At 43.2% G+C, this 17,943-nt stretch overlaps 1 protein-coding gene across 2 annotated transcripts in view; it reads right to left on the bottom strand.

Annotated features, from left to right (window-relative positions):
- The window catches only part of SLC13A2 (solute carrier family 13 member 2), a 36,172-nt gene that overhangs the window by 11,417 nt on the left and 6,812 nt on the right, over window positions 1-17,943 (bottom strand). Inside the window, exons 1-6 of one of the 2 annotated variants that reach the window (XM_044994199.1) lie at window positions 13,059-13,165; window positions 5,130-5,258; window positions 4,649-4,785; window positions 2,931-3,157; window positions 1,756-1,942; window positions 1,391-1,513 (exon numbers count right to left, since the gene is read on the bottom strand). In XM_044994199.1, the coding sequence (XP_044850134.1) occupies window positions 1,391-1,513; window positions 1,756-1,942; window positions 2,931-3,157; window positions 4,649-4,785; window positions 5,130-5,258; window positions 13,059-13,160 (905 nt within the window). In that variant the 5' untranslated portion in view covers window positions 13,161-13,165. Of the gene's footprint in view, window positions 1-1,390; window positions 1,514-1,755; window positions 1,943-2,930; window positions 3,158-4,648; window positions 4,786-5,129; window positions 5,259-13,058; window positions 13,166-17,943 lie in introns of those variants that run through there. The other variant, XM_044994200.1, reaches the window with a different exon arrangement.

Genomic DNA, 17,943 nt, shown 5'->3' on the forward strand with positions numbered 1-17,943 from the left:
CTGTTATTACTTATCAATTCAGCTATAGTTACCTCATGGACCAGATCCTGTGCTCCACTTAGGACTGAGCCAAGAACTGCCTCTCCCCTTGTGGAGTCCAGGACTAGCTGCCCCAAGAAGGAGTCATTAATGATTCTAGAAAGTTTATCCCTGCATCCTGTTCTGAGGTGGTATATATGTAGTCAACATGGGGATAGTTGAAATCGCTCATTATTTTTGGGTTTTCTATTTTTGTAGCCTCTCTAATCTCCCTGAGCATTTCACAGTCACCATCACCATCCTTGTCAGGGAGTCAGTAGTATATTCCTTCTGCTATATGCTTCTTATTCAAGCATGGAATTTCTTTCCATAGAGATTCTATGGCACTCCGTTTAAGATTTTTACTATATTTGACTCTATATTTTCTTTCACTTGTAGGGCCACCTCCCACACGAGCGTGAGCATATTTTGTACCCTGGTATTACCATCTCCCATTGATTGTCATCATTCCACCAAGTTTCTGTGATGCCTGTTATATCAATATCCTCATTTAATACCAGGCCCTCAAGTTCACCCATCTTAGACTACTTTAGACTACTATCATTTGTATACAAGCACTTAAAATGTGTCACTATTTAGTTTGCCTTCATTTGATGGAATTGAATGGGACTCTGTTTTGTTTGACTATTTCTCTGCAGTTCCTACCTGTATGGGTAAGTGGTAAGTGGATTTCTTGGGGAGTGGATAATACAAATGCTCTGATTATGCAAAACCCTCCTTTTGAAGCTATGTCCAAAGGAGAGGGTGACTGCTGGGTGATTACCAGTTCCTGCAGATTGGAGATCAAAGACCCCAGCTGTATAAAGAAACAGCTGATCTGCTCAGTCTGGGTGCTGGTTCTGGATCTAAAGACTGTTATGAACATGTAAACACAGGGAAAATACTGCTGTGGGGTTTGAGGCAATGACCCCTATGTTGAAGTTAGGAGTGACCTCTGGTAAGCTTTTTACCATGCAAGTAGTTTCTTTTATCGTATTTATATGCATTCTCTGGGATGCTTTTACATTCAGAATAAATATGCTTGCTTAGAAGGATCTGAGTGGTAACTTGTAACTGGGAATAGACTTGGAGAGAAAGCAAAGCCCAGGCGCTGACCTTTAGGCAGACTGGCTTGCTAGGGATATCACAGTATAGATCAGTGAGTGTGAGGCCTTAAAACCCCTGGTCAGAAGGGAGTTGGACAAGGATTCCTACCCAGAAACAGGAGATGGCTGGAGACCTGAAACGTGACTAGGAACTCCTGGAGCAGATCACAGAGCAGGGAATACAGGTGTAGTTACTCTAAAACTGTGACAGGATCAATGGCAGAAACATCAATTTATATTTGTTTTAATGAGCATAAAGTACTTACTCAAATCCCAAGAACATTATCTGGAGCCAAATCCAGGAAAGAGCCAGCAACAGTAACGCGGTAGGGAAAGCGAACATGAACCAGGAAGCGAAGTTCACCACATTGTCATTGGTAGGAAAGAGCCTGGAAGTATAAACAGATGTCACCACTACAGCTGCCTCATTTCTGCCTCATCATCTGTGCCCAGAGAGGAGAGGGGGCTGTGGGGCCAGACCGAAACGAGCTTGTCCGGGTTCTCCCTTCCTCAGAATGGCGTCAAATTTACCTTTTCCGTCTCTGCTTTGGCTGCAGCTTAGCCCCAGCCCAAGGTTACTACTAACAGACAGCAATTCTGGGGGTGCAGTCCCAAACCCCTCTGTACTCACTGATCCATCTGTCCCTTCATCACCAGGTTGGGGGAAGTACCAGTCAGGGTTGCAATCCCTCCAATACTGGCCGCATAACAAACAGAGAGGCTCATTCCCTTGCAAAATGTCAGGTGCTTCTCCTCTTCCAGCTGCTTCACATCTTTCAGTTTCTCCTCTTCCTCCACTGTCAACACATGTCTGTTATCTGGGTGCAGAAGCAGGAACAGGAGAGGAGTTGCACAAGCTGGGCTTGACAGGAATGGGGAAGGTTGTTGTGCCTGCACAACACAGTATTCCCAGTTTAGGAACAACAGGCTATCCCAAGGTGAGAAATGGCATTGAGACATGGTCATTTCAGGACAGTTCCCTGAGCCTCAGTCCCATTTAATGTTTGCATTGATGCAAAATCCCAGGAGGTTTTTTTTGAGAAAATTGGAATAATACACAAAATATGGATGTTTGATAACCTCACGTGGCTACACTAGTAACTGGAATCAGCAATGTCTGAACTTTGTGGGGGGAGTGGGTGAAGAAAACACATTCAGGAACACAGGCAACTGGAGAACTGGCAGCTCATCCCACATCAGGACCTGATTAAGAAAAGCTTGTGATTCAAATTCAAGGGCACTTGAGTAGAATCGAGGGGTCAGAATAGAAGAGGAAGGCTGATAAAGAAAGGGAGCTGCTTGTTCACAAATTCAGAGATTTTAAGGCCAGTAGGAAACCATTGTGATCTTCCAACCTGACCTCCTTAATGAAACAGGCCAGAGAACTGTACACTGCCATCCATGTATCAAGCCCAATAATTTGTGATTGAGGTACAGTATATTTTTAGAAAGACAACCAACTTGATATAGGGAATCCAAGTGATGGAGAATTTGATACTTCCCTATGAAAGTTACTCCAGTGATTAATTACCCTCACTTTACATTTGCACCTTATTTCCAGTTTGAATTTTTCTGACTTCAGCTTCCATCCACTGGGTCTTGTTATACCTTTTTTTGCTAGATTAAAGAGTTCTCTCATATCAGAAATCTTCTCTGATATAGTCTGGATGCCACAGACATCTTTCTCCCTTATGAAGTTAAAATTTAGAAGCAGAGATGAATGTTGAGGCCAGAAGCACCTAATGTGGAGATGGAGAAGGAATCTACATATACACCTTTACTCCTAAAACACCTACAGCTACGCACCTTGTTTTTGTGTCTCTTGAGAGGCATCTGATTTATCTGGCACCTCCTGCAGCTCAAAGGCTTTGTTGATGCTCTCAGCCACATGCCCTACTGGACTGGTCTCCTCCTCTGACTTGTGCAGCTGCTTCAGTACAGCTTGGGCTATTGGTATCATCATGGCAGTGGAGGCAGTATTGCTGATCCACATAGACAGGAACGCAGTGACAGACATGAAGCCCATAATTAGCCTGCAATGAAGAGGATTGATGTGAAGCTCACTTCAGAAGTCAAGAGCACAAAGGCTTTCCTCAAAGTGCTCCATTACTCCATTTCTCTCCCACCCCACAGACACTTAATGGCCTGGATTTTGTTTGCACGTAAATTCACCACTAGCCCAGGATTCTTCTCAGGGAAGAAGAGGGAGCCTAGGAGAGGATGGAGAGAAAAGAGGAGGAGAGGTTTCCAGGAGAAAAAGATACATATTGCAACAGTGTGTTTGACAGGATCCATTAGTGACTGCACAGAAGACCATTCCATGCTGTGGCTAGAATTCTGTATAGGTTTTATTGTGGTATAAAGACTGTCCTGTCAGCTCCTGTTCCTCTGGGGAAATGCTTTAATTAGCTGTTGACTAGCTAATGTGTCCTGGGCTGGGGTACAGGGCACGGCCAGGGTGAGCATTCCCAGTGGTGAATCTCCTTAGACAGAGAGCTCTCTCTGTTAGGAAACGAAGTACAGCGCCTGCCCTTAGCACTAGGGGAGAAGAGCAGCACAGAACTTTTGTCTTGTACACGATGCATGAGCAGAGGGCCCTTAACACAGGATGAGATGAAGTTTGCCCAGCTGAGCAGATCTGAAATTGGGGTGATAGTGACCTGGGGGCACAGCTAATTGTATAACACTGTCACCTGGGAGAGAATTTATTTTTGAGCCCAGATAGCGATCAGTTAACATCCTTAAGCTTGAGGATCAATAATCTTTGTAATTTATCCCACCTCTTATCACTGCAGAATCTGTTCTGATTCATATAAAAGTCTAGTCCTCCTTTAGATCTTACTACATTATTTTACAGCAATGAGATACACAAGCTAATTACAAATTGTGTACAAAAGTGTTTTATTTATTTTTATCCTATTGTCTTATAATGTCCTCAAATGTTCCCTTGTTCTTGTGGTAGGGAACAAAGTAGATAGGATTATCTAGCATTCTCTGTATATTTTATAGACCTCTGTAATTTTGCCTTACAATTATCATTTCAAAACCAAATTGCCCCTGGTTTTCTAATCTCTTTAAATACCGATACTCCAGTCCCCATTCCAGGATTGTAATCATTAACACAGTGCTTTTCTATGGTTCTGGTTATGATGTTCCCTTTCTCACTGTCATTTAGCTACATAATGTTAAATGTTTCCTATTAAGTCAGTCCTTCCAGCCAGTATCTAGAAAGGGGAAAGAAAGAGAGCTGGCTGCAGTATGGATCAGAGAACAAAGGAGTTCCTTACTTATATCCCTCCACACAGGAGACTCCCAAGCCCCACATACTCCTCTGGCTGAAATGAGATGAGAACCAAATGCAAACAAAGGGCCTGGGTCAAGAAAGCTCTTAAATGATGGACGTCAGCATGTACTTTGGTGCTTTCCTGAATCAGGAACGAAAAGATTTCCAAACTCCTTCCCTGGGTGAATCTGGTCTTCTCACCGCTCTCCCCCCCCACACCCCTTCTGAGGTTCTCACTCACAGGGCTGGTCTGACCCCAATGATTAACAAGACCCGCAGGGCGATGCGCTTGTGTAGGTTCCAGTGTTCAACCGCAATGGCCACCATCATCCCCCCAATGAAAAGCATGTTGGTGTCCTTCAGATACTCCCGACAGACCTATAACAGAAAACGGGGGGAGAAAACAGTCAGAGAAAGAAGCCAGACAGTCAGAGAGAGAACATTTGCTGAAGGAGGGTCAAAGACACTGTTATGCAAGCTACATGCATCCAATACTGCTAATAATTTTCCTTTGGTTTCACTTCCGGAGCTGGATCCAGCATTCATTCCAGGTGGTCAGAGATATTCTTTATTCTGTGAGCCTTCTCTCTGGGTGACAGTCATGCAGTTTCCTCCTCCTCAACACTGCATGTCCCTGCGGACTGACCAGATGAGAGACACCCAGACACACCAAGACAGAGAGACTGACGGACACACACATAAGCAAGAGCCAGATCTCTTACGCTAGTTGAATCCATTATGTTCATGAGCGGGAATAGCACGACAGGAAAGAGGGCAGTAACACCCAATGGCAGGACTTCCATACACCAGAACAGCGCCATCAGGATGATAACATAACCACACTTGGCTTCCTGAAAGAGAACGCACACAATCAGAGCACACTGCACAGCTGACTGAGACACTAGCTCACAGCCGTATTCATATGCTCTTACTAGGCTTCTAGCCTCTTTCTCCCAGCTGTGCCCCAGGTAGAGAAGGGGAACAGATCCCAGTTATCTGCCTCCTGTCATGGAGAAAAGGGCAAAGCATTCAGTGACCTTGTCAGAGATCTGGTATAGAAATAAGAGGGTACCATATACAGTGACCTTGTGGAAGAGCCTTTATAGGGAAAGGCAAAACTTATACACAGAAAAAGAAACCAGTCAATGACTTTGAACCCTGCCCAGATAAGAGGCTAGAAGTCCTGAACAGACTCCTTGGTTTTGCTGATGGTAGCAACTTCTCCCTGATTTACTTCTGTCTTTGAATGATTGAACAGCTCAGTTAGTCATTGGTCCAGTTCACTTTTCTCCCAGCGTGTTTCCTGCAGTGGCCCGGATGAACTTTGATTGGTTTCCACAGCCTTGATTTCTAGCATTGTAAATCATTATATGTTTACTTTTAATTTGATTTTTCACAACTGACAATTGACAAATTATAATCACAGTTCAACTTCAGGTCTTAATCACTGGGATTTATTTTTTTTTATTTTGTATTGTTGTAAAATGCCCTTTGCAATCCACAAAATTATCCAAAAGCTGCTTCCTTCCCCACAGTGAAACAGTCCCAATGTTTGTACCCTACCCTTTCTCCATGGGACTGTGGCTTACTTCTGCTCTGGAAGACAATTCCAGCTTCTGAATTAAACATATTTACTTCATTACAAGACCGCTGAGTGATCTGAAATAGCATGTTGCATGGGGATTCTTTCCTTGGGGTGGGATAATGCAGAGAGGAAGAGACCATGGGCTGCAGAGTGCCCTCTCCAGACAAGGGGTCTGATTTACCGGTGCGTTACTCCAGTTTTTATGACAACATGCCTGCATGTATTTCGGTGTAGTTCCTCAGGTGGTAACACAATGGTGACTCAGGCCCGAGGGAAGGAATCAGCCTTGTGCTGGGGACTGAGGGGAGGTGGCTTACATCTCCCTCTTTCTGCAACTGGCACAGAAGTGTGGGTCAATGCTAGAAAGCATGACTAGCAGGACATTTGCAGAGGGATTTGAAGGGGGAAAGAGTTATGTGGAATCTGGAATCAAGGAGATAATTTCAAACCTATCTGGCAGTGTGGGAGACAGCACAGCGACCTTTTGGCGAATGCTTTAAAGGGAGTGGGATGGAATGGTCTCAGCACAGGGACCAAGCGGATGAATAGCACTAGACAAGAGCTGAGAAACAGGCATGGACAGACCCATGAAGACCCAGGAAAGCAAGAGGCAAGCATGACTATGGCATGGAAAGAGATGGAGAGCTTGTGACATGGAAGGATGAAAGGTGAGACTGAGTAGGCTGGAGAGTAGAAAGCTGCAGTATTTTAGGTAGAGATTACCAGGTCCTGGATAAGGGTTTCAGCAGTAGGAATGGGGGGAAGAGACAGATTTCTGAGGAGAGGAAAGGGTGGATTTTGGCCTCCCATATTCAGTGGAAACCACAGAAACTTTAAAAAGTTGATTGATCCATCTCCCATTTAGTGTTCCTGTGAGAAGCCACTAGGTTCTCTTGGCAAGGCTGTCAGTGAGAATCCCTGGCAAGTCCTGGGACGCTGGCACTTTCCACCTGCACAGGGTCACCTCCAGTAAAGCTGGTCAGGAACCCAGTGACAGGAAAGAGGGCGTATAGAGGGCCTAATACTATTTCACATTGTATGGCTCCGACCCAGAGACAGTGAAGAATTCAGTGATTATGGGCCTTGGTTTAGACTCTCTCCTCAGAACAGTCCCCCACATCCTACTCCATTGGGATTTTAAAAAATGGGAAATATAAACTGTCTGGAGGCCTGGAAAAGGGATATCAGTGCTATTGGCAACCAGCAGAGTCATCAGTTAACCCCAGGGACAGAGATACTTCTTTCTCCATTCACACAGCCTCCACTCTAGATCTTGCACATCCTGCTACTGCTCCCAATCCTGTTCATGCTCCAGGGGACCCTGTGACCACCAGGCTGGCATTCAGGATAGAATCCTTTGAGAGTGCGTGTGAGCGACAGACAGAGAGAGGTGAAAGTTTACACCCTCCTTCGAAGTCAAAGCTGGTTATCAGATTAGATGGACTAGTGAAGCTCCAGGCATCAGTGGGTGGATTTCTGTGTGGTGTTGAGTATTTGTCTTTTTATCTTTGTCAATTTCTCCTTCCTTTGGCTTTAGATAAAGCCTTTATAATTCTGTTTGTTTTACCCTTGTTCACGCAACAGTTTATCTCAGGACGCATCCATATCTCCCAGTGGGGCAAGTTATTTCCTAAGAAGGTTTGCTGGGTAATTGTGAGGGATCAGACATCTCAGTGTGGCATTATGTGTCCTGCCCCTTCCCCTTGGCTTTTTCTTTTTTTCCTTTTAGTGTAAGGTGTCAGCTTGACAGCCCTGTACGCTGAAGATGCACTGCTGGGCCAATGTAAGAGTGCACGCTTCGCCCATATGGCCCAGCAGAGTGCCCAATCTTAACCTGTAAAGGCCACGGTTAGACTTGGAGGGTCAGAAATATTCTGTCTCTCTCCATGGCCTAGTCAGTCCTTGGCCTCTGCTGAACAGCAGATAGATGCCAGTTGGTGTCCTTTGTGACACTGAATTGAGAACCACCAAATCGTTCCACGAGAGATACCAAAGACCTGATAAAATGGTAACTTCCAGGCACTACCAACGTTGGCTGGGTTTGAAGCCATGACTTAGTAGTGAAAAGTTCTGGATCCCACTCCCCAGCCACATAAGCAGTTATCTGAGTTAAGTCCCATTTAATTTCAGTAACTACTTTTTTTTTGCTACTTCACTTTACACGATTAGAAAAACATTTACGTAGTCATGTATTATGTGTCTTCTTTCCATTATACTTTTACCTCTTTGTGTCTTATACTGTCCCAGAGCGGGGATCCCCCAGACTGCAGGGAGCACTGCTTTGTCTGTATTTATACAGTGCCTAACACAATGGGGCCCAGACCCCAACTGGGCCTCTGGGGGCTACTGCAATGCAAACAATAACAATCAAAAATCTTGGCATGCAAATGACGGAGAAATCAGACCACCAGAATACTTGCTGACAAAAACATTATTCAGTTAGTTGAGTTTGTAAATAGCTATTACTGTAATACTAATGAGAAAAATAAAGCATTATTGAAATACCACAATTATATATAAATAATTGAAAGTTAAGGTTCCTCACATCCTGAACTCTGACCCTGTATCCTGCAGAGGCACCTGAATCACGTCAGGGGATTACACGCATATGGGATATTCCACTGAGTCCATATTTTGGAGAGTAAAAGATGCAGACTGGGCTCTTTGACCAAAATTTGCGAACATGACAAGTGATTTTGGGTGAGATGTTCAAGGGGCATGATTTTCAGAGAGAGCTGAGTGCCTGTCTTCTGAAAATCAGGCTCCATTAAGGTGTCTCAGGTTGGACATCCAAAAACTTTAATCAGAGAGGGTGCAGAAAAGAGCCACACAAATTATTTGAGGGCTAGAGAAAATGCCTTATACAGGGAGAGACTTAAAGAGATCGAGCTGTTTAGTTGATCAAAACAAAGATTGAGAGGTGTCTTGATTACAGTTCGTAAATACTTTCATGGGGAGAAACTACCAGATACTAAAGGGCTCTTCAATCTAGCAGAGAAAGGCAGAACAACAAGAACCAGTGGCTGGAAGCTGAAGCCAGACAAATTCAAATTAGAAAAAAGATGCACATTGTTAACAGTTGAGGGTGATGAACCATTGGAACAAGCTACTCAAGTAAATGGTAGATTCTCCCTCTCTCGATGCCTTCAGATCAAGACTAGATACATTTCTGTAAGATATGTTTTAGTCAAACACAAATCATTGATCTCAGTACAGGGGTAACTAGATGAAATTTAATGGCCTGTGATATACAGGAGGTCATTAGATGATCTAATGGTTCCTTCTGGCATTAAACTCTATGATCTATCATCACCTTTGAAATGCTTGGCTATAGGCAGGGGCCCTTGTACTCTGTGGCATGAGGGGACCAAATTCTGAAGCAATGTTAATCTAATCTATTGCCATGAAATACCTTTCATTCCCATTTGCCTCATCACAACCTCCCCTACTCACACATAACTGTGGCTCGTTGTTGAAAATACTCTTTGTGTAAAAGTTGTGAATGATTGTTTTTGGCAGAAATTATTTTTCAAGGACAGGTTTGTCACTGCTTTCCAGCCCAGCTCCACTCCCTGGGCTTTGGTTCCCTTCATGATGCCTAGGTGGTTTGGCTCAGGGACTCCTTCCCATCATGTGTGCCAGGAAAGGAGGGGAGCTTGTAGCCAGCTGCAGCAGCTTACTGGCCCTCTTCTGTTGCACTTTTCTCAGGCTGGCCAGCCTACATTTCTGGCTGCTCCCACCTCACCGCAAGCTGAACTGCCGGTCTGGCTCCTTGACGCCCTGCTTCCTGATTCTATGCAACAGTGCAAGGCACATGTCCCTTTGGGGAATGCTGGAGGACAGGTCTCAGTGGGGTAGGGAAACAGAAAACAAAATGCCAGATGCCTGCCTGCATCAAAATTTAGAGTTTTATAACCATGGAATTAGAGTCCCCCTGGCCCTGACTGAGATGAATGGGACAGGTTACACTGCTCAGATACATTGTTTCAGGATGTCTGCAGACTCAGGCAGACAACATTACATCAGTTTTCATCTGTTCACATTTTAAGGTTCTCTCTGCCGCCATAAGGGCAATAAACATCAGAGGACATTTTCAAAGGCACAAAAAGAAGGTAGGCACCCAACTGCCATTGAAAGTCAATGGGAATCAAGCACTTAATACCCATTTGTGCACTGAAAGTCTCTCCCATAAGCTGAGATTCTGCAGCAAGGGGTGAATTCCATGGTCACAAAATTGTGAAATACACAGGGCCCTGACTCTTGGCCTTTGACCCTAACGGAGGCTGAGCACTTGCAGCTCCCACTGCTTTCACTGGGGGTTGTGGGTGTGTGCAGTATCCACTGTTGTTTCTAGACTGTATGTGGCAATATATGAAGTGTAAAGTTGGTGTTTCTTGCTGTTAACAGGCAGCTGAACTATTTCTGTGTCTGTGTTTGGGGCAGTGCCCCATATGTGCTGGAGGTGCTGCTGGAAATCTGTATCTACAGTATAGTGGTTGCTGGGATTTCTGGTGAGCTGGGGTTAGAATCTCATAATGCCAATGTTCAGATAACTGAATAGCTCTGGTTCTTTATATCATTACTGTATTTTACCAGATGGAGTTGATAGTCCATATTTATGGTCTATATTGGAAATATGGAGGAGGTTGGTGTCTGAGGAAAGAGAGTGCTGATGGACAGGGAGAGGAATGGTGTTCACAGAGCTAGAGTTAAGGGTGCTTCCATATCCGGACCTTTGAGTTTCTACACTTTCAAGCATTTACTTTATTTTAATCATTGCAACATCTAATAATGTTATATCCATGCAATGGTATTAAATTAGAGCCAAACTCTATACAGGCAGTGTCCATGAATTTCTTTAGATTTTTAAAGAAAGTATTTAAATCCTGTATATGATTATAGGCAGGACTGGTGGCACCTGCTACTATTAAGATTGTGCACCACATCCCATTATAAGACACTGTTTTCAGTTGCTCATAACTTTGCCAAACTTTAACCATTTGGGCTGGAATTTTACATGCCAGCTGTCTGCCTCAGGCTGAAGTTTTATGTAAAATTTCAGCCAGCATGAGTCAGCCATTTCTGAGAACAAGGTTTGGGGAAAATACATTTTTGTCCATGTTAAAAATTCTTGAGACCATTTTTTAACAGCTCTAGCGCCACCCCCACCCCCCACCACTCCCGCTTTGGAGCAGGAAGCTGAAACTTGGCATTTGTCTCAGGGGTGTGCTTTGTGCTGTCCCTTGAAAATCCGAATGGAACCAAGATTCCTGAGTCTCATCATTCTTCTGATGCCAGCAAATCTGCTGGTCCGCAGAGAGGATGATAGCCTACTGCTGCTGTTGCTGTCAGTTACTTTGTTTGCTTCAGTTGCAGAGATCTGTGCCATGGATCTAAAGGTTCCAACCCTGCTGATAACTCATGTAGGTGCCAATATGATGCCACATAATGGAATTTATGGGGGGAGGGTTCAGTTTCCTTTTTAAAAACCCCAGGAAATTACACAAAAATCTAAATAAATGTTAAGTTTACAAAGTCAAGCACTCAATAGTTAGGAAGTTATCATATGCAACCTTAATTCAGCCCCGGATGTGTATGAATTATGATGGTCTAATTACATGATCACATATGATTTTTCCACAGGATCCCTAACTCATTTAGTGTGTAAGATAGACTGTGCTCTGGAGATGAATCAGGGCTGTGTAGTGGAGGATATGTTTGTGGGACCCTGCCTCTTTTGTTGCAGAAGTTGGAAGGCATGTAGTGAATGAGACAAAGGATTGCAGGCAGTAAAAAGGATTATTTCATGGTTAGGCAGTTAGAATACAGTTCTCCAGGGTGGCATTTATCTCTGCCTCTGCCACAGAATTCCAATGTGATGCCGGGCAAGTTACTGAAACCAAACTTTTCACAGGGGGTCAGTAAATTGTATGTTTCTCATTTTCTGGGTGCCCAACTTGATAGCCTGGGGTCTCATTTGCAGCAATGCTGAAAACTCACAGCTGCAATGGAAGTCAATAGGAACTGTGCTTTAAACATGTAAAGTCAATATAATGCTAAGTACTCTAAAAAATATCAGGTCCTTGGTGTCTCAAATTGGGCACCCAAAATTAGTGGAATTTTTAACCTTAATCTGTGTGCCTCAGCTCCCTATCTGTAAAATGGGAGAATACCATCCCTGCACCACATAGACTGAAACACAAGACAAAAGAGTATCGAAATAAGATCCTGCCAGCAGAGCTTGTAGCCTCTGAACCAGTGCGGCTCATTTGACAGTGTTTACATACTGTGCACTGTGCTAGCAGAACTTCTAAACTCTAACAGACTTTTGGCAGAGTTTTTAAAGTCCAATGGAATATCTTGGCATGATCAGAATTTAAAAGTCTATAGTGACTAATTCCAACATTTGAACTTAACTTTGTCAGAAGTAATCATAAACACTAAGTGTCCCCCAAGACTTTTGAAGATTCTAAACCAAATCATTCTTTAAAAACTATTTTCCAAAAGGAAAAAAGTTTCAAAACTTTTTAAAAAGTGAAACACACCTTATTTTTGTTCCATAGCTCAGAAATTCCTTGTCCTGTCGACTTATAAAACAAATAATCCTGATATTGTTTTCTCTGTCTCAAGACAACACTTGAAAAATTGCAGGAAAGGATTTTTTTGAGAAAATCAGGAGGGAAGTTAAAAGTTAAGCATATAAGCCTCAACTCAGGAGGCATTTAAGCATGTGCTTAAGGTTAGGCACATAGGTATGGACTTTAAGCATGTGCAAAAATGCTTTGCTGAATCAGGGCCATCATCTGAAGCAAGTTACATTTTTACTGTCATTCAGTAACACATTTTCATGATAGACCTACACGTCTGTCTGTCCAGTGAGGCTCTTCTTGCTGTAGTATTCCAGGTGCCCCATTAGTGGTCTAAGCTGGAAAGGTAACTGTCCAGCTCAGAAACAATGGAAGTTAATCAGGGAACGGACCTGTGGTTCCTGCTTGGGTTTGTCATTTAAAAGAAGCAGTGCTTTCCAAATAAATCTGAGTTTCTTAGTGCAGTTAAGAGTTCTTACCTTGGTAGGAACGAGCAGTGGGAGAGGAAGAAGCAGAAAAGGTACTAGGAAAGCAATCAGGTAATTCCTGTGGGCCACAATTACTTTCCACACAGTAGTCATGGTGCTGGAACTAGCCCAGTGCTGAAAGGTGCACAGGTCTGTTCATGGGGACTATATAAAGGCTCTGAAACATGAAACATTGACCTTGTCAGGTAGGGTGTTGTTTTTAGAAGCGTGATCAGAGTGAAAGAGAACAAAGAAGGGAGGGGGCAGAGAAGGAAGGACATACCAGGAACTTTCTAAGGGAAATCTTTCTGATGCTTGATAAATTCAGCGGAGAATTAACTCCTTGTGACCCAACCAGTCTCACGTCACTACAAAGGGAAGGGTGGTCATGAGCACATTCAAATATCCTACTGCAAAACATATGTGCTCACTTTTCTGCTAGCAGCCAAACTGAATTGACAAAGACCGCTAACGTTCCTATCTTTCATAATAAAATGTCAGTCCCTGAATGGGGAAATCCTACAGAAGGTGAGAATCCTCCTACAGTCAGCTCAGAATTTTGTTTTAATAAAATACTTCAAATGATTAGGGAGCATATTCATTTATGTAATACTCCAGCTGGAGTTCAGGAAAGTATGGCCTCTCCCTCAAACACTAAGGCCGCTGGGATTCCATCCAGGCTTTTTTGTGACAGCAAAAACCACCAGGGCAAAATTCAAATGACCAGAAGCCCTCACCCTATCAGAGCTGGAATTCCAGCCCTAGTGCTCTGGGAGCAGGAGCACTAGGTCCTACAGGCCCACCATCTCCGTGGGGCATCTCTTGGCACATCCACAATGCCCTGCAGTTGATGAGTGGGAGTGCAGAGGTCTGCGCAGAGCCCAGATCCCCCACATAGCAGTTCTGTGTGCTGTAAACAAGGCATGGGGCTACAGAGGGAGACTGCAGAGATCCCAGCCTTCCTACCTCATACCCCAGGAAGAGAATTGGATTCCTTTTGTGGTGTAATTACTGCATCACATAATTAAGCTGTAAAGTTTCTACAGTAATTAAACCACAAAATGAGTCCAATTTGCTGCTGGTGTAAACTGGCACAGTTCCACTTACTTTCAGAGTGGCACCAGCTTACACCAACAGAGTATGCTGCCCCTACTCTGGTCAGGTGATGTTACCTCACAAGAGCCCAGTTCTGAACTCCTCACTCATGCGGAACCTCCCGAGGGGTTGGCCTGAAGTTAGACAGACTAAGGCCTTGTGTAGACAAGCTCTACATTCTTTGCTCCTGAGACACTGGAAGGGACTTTCCATTGATCTCACTAAGAACTGTTGATAGCAGGCCGGTCCCAACTATGGTATCACCGACAGTGGAAGAAGATGATGCCCTCAGGGAGCCCTTTAGGAACAATATTACTGAGACTAAAATGTCTATGTTATAACGTTCAATGATGTCTGAAGAAGGTTGTCAAGACTTGAGTTATCTATCACGGTGCTGGCCAGGAGAGACTCATCAGCACACACTACGAAAATCATGGCCAGCAACTTGTCGCTAAGTTGATTCTTCACAATCACATTCAAAGGAAAGTATCAGAGAGGTAGCCGTGTTAGTCTGGATCTGTAAAAGCAGCCAAGAATCCTGTGGCACCTTATAGACTAACAGACGTTTTGGAGCATGAGCTTTCGTGGGTGAATACCCACTTCTTCGGATGCAAGGGATTGCATCCGACGAAGTGGGTATTCACCCACGAAAGCTCATGCTCCAAAACGTCTGTTAGTCTATAAGGTGCCACAGGATTCTTGGCTGCATTCAAAGGAAACACAATAATATTACTTAATGTAGACAAGCCCTTACACAAAACAGACTCAGGGAAACTTGGGGTCCTTGTGAAGCCGTTCATTTAAATCCCACAGCTTCCAGGTGCCGGATTCAGTGTGCAATCTTCTTCAAACGTCTTTGTCACCACTGCAAGAATGCTTCAGAAAGGCCACATGACTGGCAAAAGTTCATACAGGACATAAACTTGGTCAGTGCTCTGTGTAAATCACAAGGCTGGTGCGTCTGGGATCTTAAAAGACTTCAGTCTCAGATTCTTTCCATCTCACCGTGGACACTTGCTCTTTAATGGCATTTTGGGGTCTATCAAGTTGAAATGTTGACTGTCTCTGAAAATGATGCTAACAGAGGAAAGCTTTTCTATTTGTTCACAATAGAATTGATGAAACACAGTGACACAGAAACGTGGCCAAAAGCAGATGTGTCTTCCTTAAAAAGTCAGCTCAAGATACTGATATTGAGGTCCATGCCACAAAAGCAACATCTGAAATAGAGGACCAATTTGAGTTCCTGATTCCAGAAAGCACCCCTATTTGGGACAGCACTGAAGCACATGCCAAAATTTAAGTATGTGCTTAAGTCCCACTGAACATGCTTCAGTACTGTCCTAAATAGGGATAGACATAAGCACAGACTTTCCTAAAGTAAGGCTTGAAGCATTAGTACAGTTCTGGCACCAGCAAAACAGCTACAAATAATGTCATGAAACCCAAAATCCAATGTGCAAAGACACTGGGGAAAATAAAACACAAGAACCTCACTGCCTTCAGAGGAACTCCCGCAACTCAGATTCTGAAAAGGACTAGCGCCACTGTTGTACTTATTGTGCAGAGAACCCTGTGTCGACTACTGTTTTCTTGGACGATGAGGTTAAGAGAGACCCAAAGGAACATTTCACACCTTAAAATGATGCTAGAGTAATCTCTTGTAATGTCAGACCACGCAACGGGAATTCTTGGTGGAATGCACAATAAACAGATATAACACAGGTAGAGGCTCTTTGCACTGATTTCATTGTTCCTTTTATGTCTATATAGTGAGATAAATATCCATATCAATTTATCTGTTTTAGAAAGCATCTGCAAATAGATATTGCGTGCACTAATGTCTGTTTCCTTCCAGGGTATATGCCTGGTTGCTTTACTGAGATCAATAACGGAGACATGATTATAGCTTTGTATAAAATTTCTTAGCAATGAATCTTAACTTGTAACTATAGTAAAGTAAAGGTGGACTATATGCGTTGTCTGTCAGTGCAGCAGGCCAAGGAGAGAAACAAGCTCTAGAAATCAGTCATTGATTCATGAACTTGCAATTGAAGTGTAATACAGCTGCAGGAGCCCTGCCTTAATGACTGCATTAATTGTAATCACCACTCATGGACATTGTCTAGGATACAGAGAAGGACACACAGCTACAAGATAATACACATGTATCCAAGATTTCAGCAAGATTGTAGAAAAAATTGTATAATATTCACTTCTGTTGTTTGAGAATCAGTGTCTGACAATGTAATTAAAGACTATATCATAATGCACATGAGCAGAATTCATCTTCACTTTGGTGCTTAATCAAGCAACCTAACATTCTTTAATCTAGTGATTTTCTAGATTCTATCCTATGCACATCTGCCTTGATATTAATATTGTGTTTCTACAGTAATATCGCCAACATTTGTTTTATTGGTATTTTGTGTCTGGAGGAATTATGAGTTTGCACAGAAACTAGCAGGCCCATTAAACTCACCGATGACAGTAACATTACTTCTTAAAAATGTCACTCTTGTGAACTAATCTCATAGTTTTTCAGAAGGCCAAAAGGGAGGGTGGGTTTTTAATCTTGTCTTTTTTTTTCACCCAGTCACTGGAGAGAAAATGATCATGTCACTGCAGGACAGTCTCTTGGTAGAATCAGGGCACTGGTAGTCAGGATACCTCAGTTTTGTTCTAAGCTCTTGGAGGCAATGCAGCATCCTGGTAAGATGGGGAGTACGAGGCAGGAGGCTGAATTAATTAATAATATTTGTATAAAGCTCTAAGATCCTTAGATGGCAGATGTTAAATAACTACATTACCCAGCACAGTTACAATCTCATTGTGCAATTTACAGGCCCAATGAGCGAATGCTCTGAAAGAATCAATGACCTACTACTGCTATGAGATTACTTTCCAGACCCTGTAATCAGTCATTTGTCATTTTTTTTCAAAACTTCGCCCAAAGAAATATGGTGGCTGTTGATGTAATATAGATGGGGCCTACTCCGCTTACATTATAAAAACAGCCTGATTTCATACGCAGGATGGAAGATGCAGAAAGCGCAAGTGCAGTGGTGAGGAAGTTCTGAGGACAACAAATTAATTTCAATTTCAGAGGGACATTGTTACCACACAAACAGTTACCACACAAACAGTTCATAATGGAAACAGGATTTTTAAAAAATCTCATACCTACCTTTACATAACAGTTGATAGCAATTAAAGTTAATAAGAATGCTCTGATCATGGAACTGCAACAAAATCTGCAATTAGGAAAATACGAGGCCAGAGTCTTTGCTCAGGCCAAGTTGTGCTCAGTGTAGGACCAAGAGCGGGTATGCAGATAGAGGCAGCTTTAAACTGCCTTTATTCTCCCCTAGTCCTGCAGCTGATCCCATCCCTTGCTTAATTTAGACATGGGGCAGGCAACCTATGGCACGTGTGCCAAAAGCGGCACGCAAGCTGATTTTCAGTGGCACTCTCACTGCCCAGGTCCTGGCCACCAGTCCGGGGGGGCTCTGCATTTTAATTTAATTTTAAATTAAGCTTCTTAAACATTTTAAAAACCTTATTTATTTTATATACAACAATAGTTTAGTTATATATTATAGACTTATAGAAAGAGACATTCTAAAAATGTTAAAACGTGTTACTGGCACGTGGAACCTCACATTAGAGTGAATAACTGAAGACTCAGCACAGCTCTTCTGAAAGGTGCCGACCCCTGAGTTAGACCAACCTGCCCGTCTGCCCATGGCTCCAAGGGACTCCTGGATCAGCCAATGGCCAGGCGTAGAGGGTGGCATAAGAA

Source organism: Mauremys mutica, chromosome 19 (genome assembly GCF_020497125.1).
Source record: "Mauremys mutica isolate MM-2020 ecotype Southern chromosome 19, ASM2049712v1, whole genome shotgun sequence".
Lineage (NCBI taxonomy): Eukaryota > Metazoa > Chordata > Testudines > Geoemydidae > Mauremys > Mauremys mutica.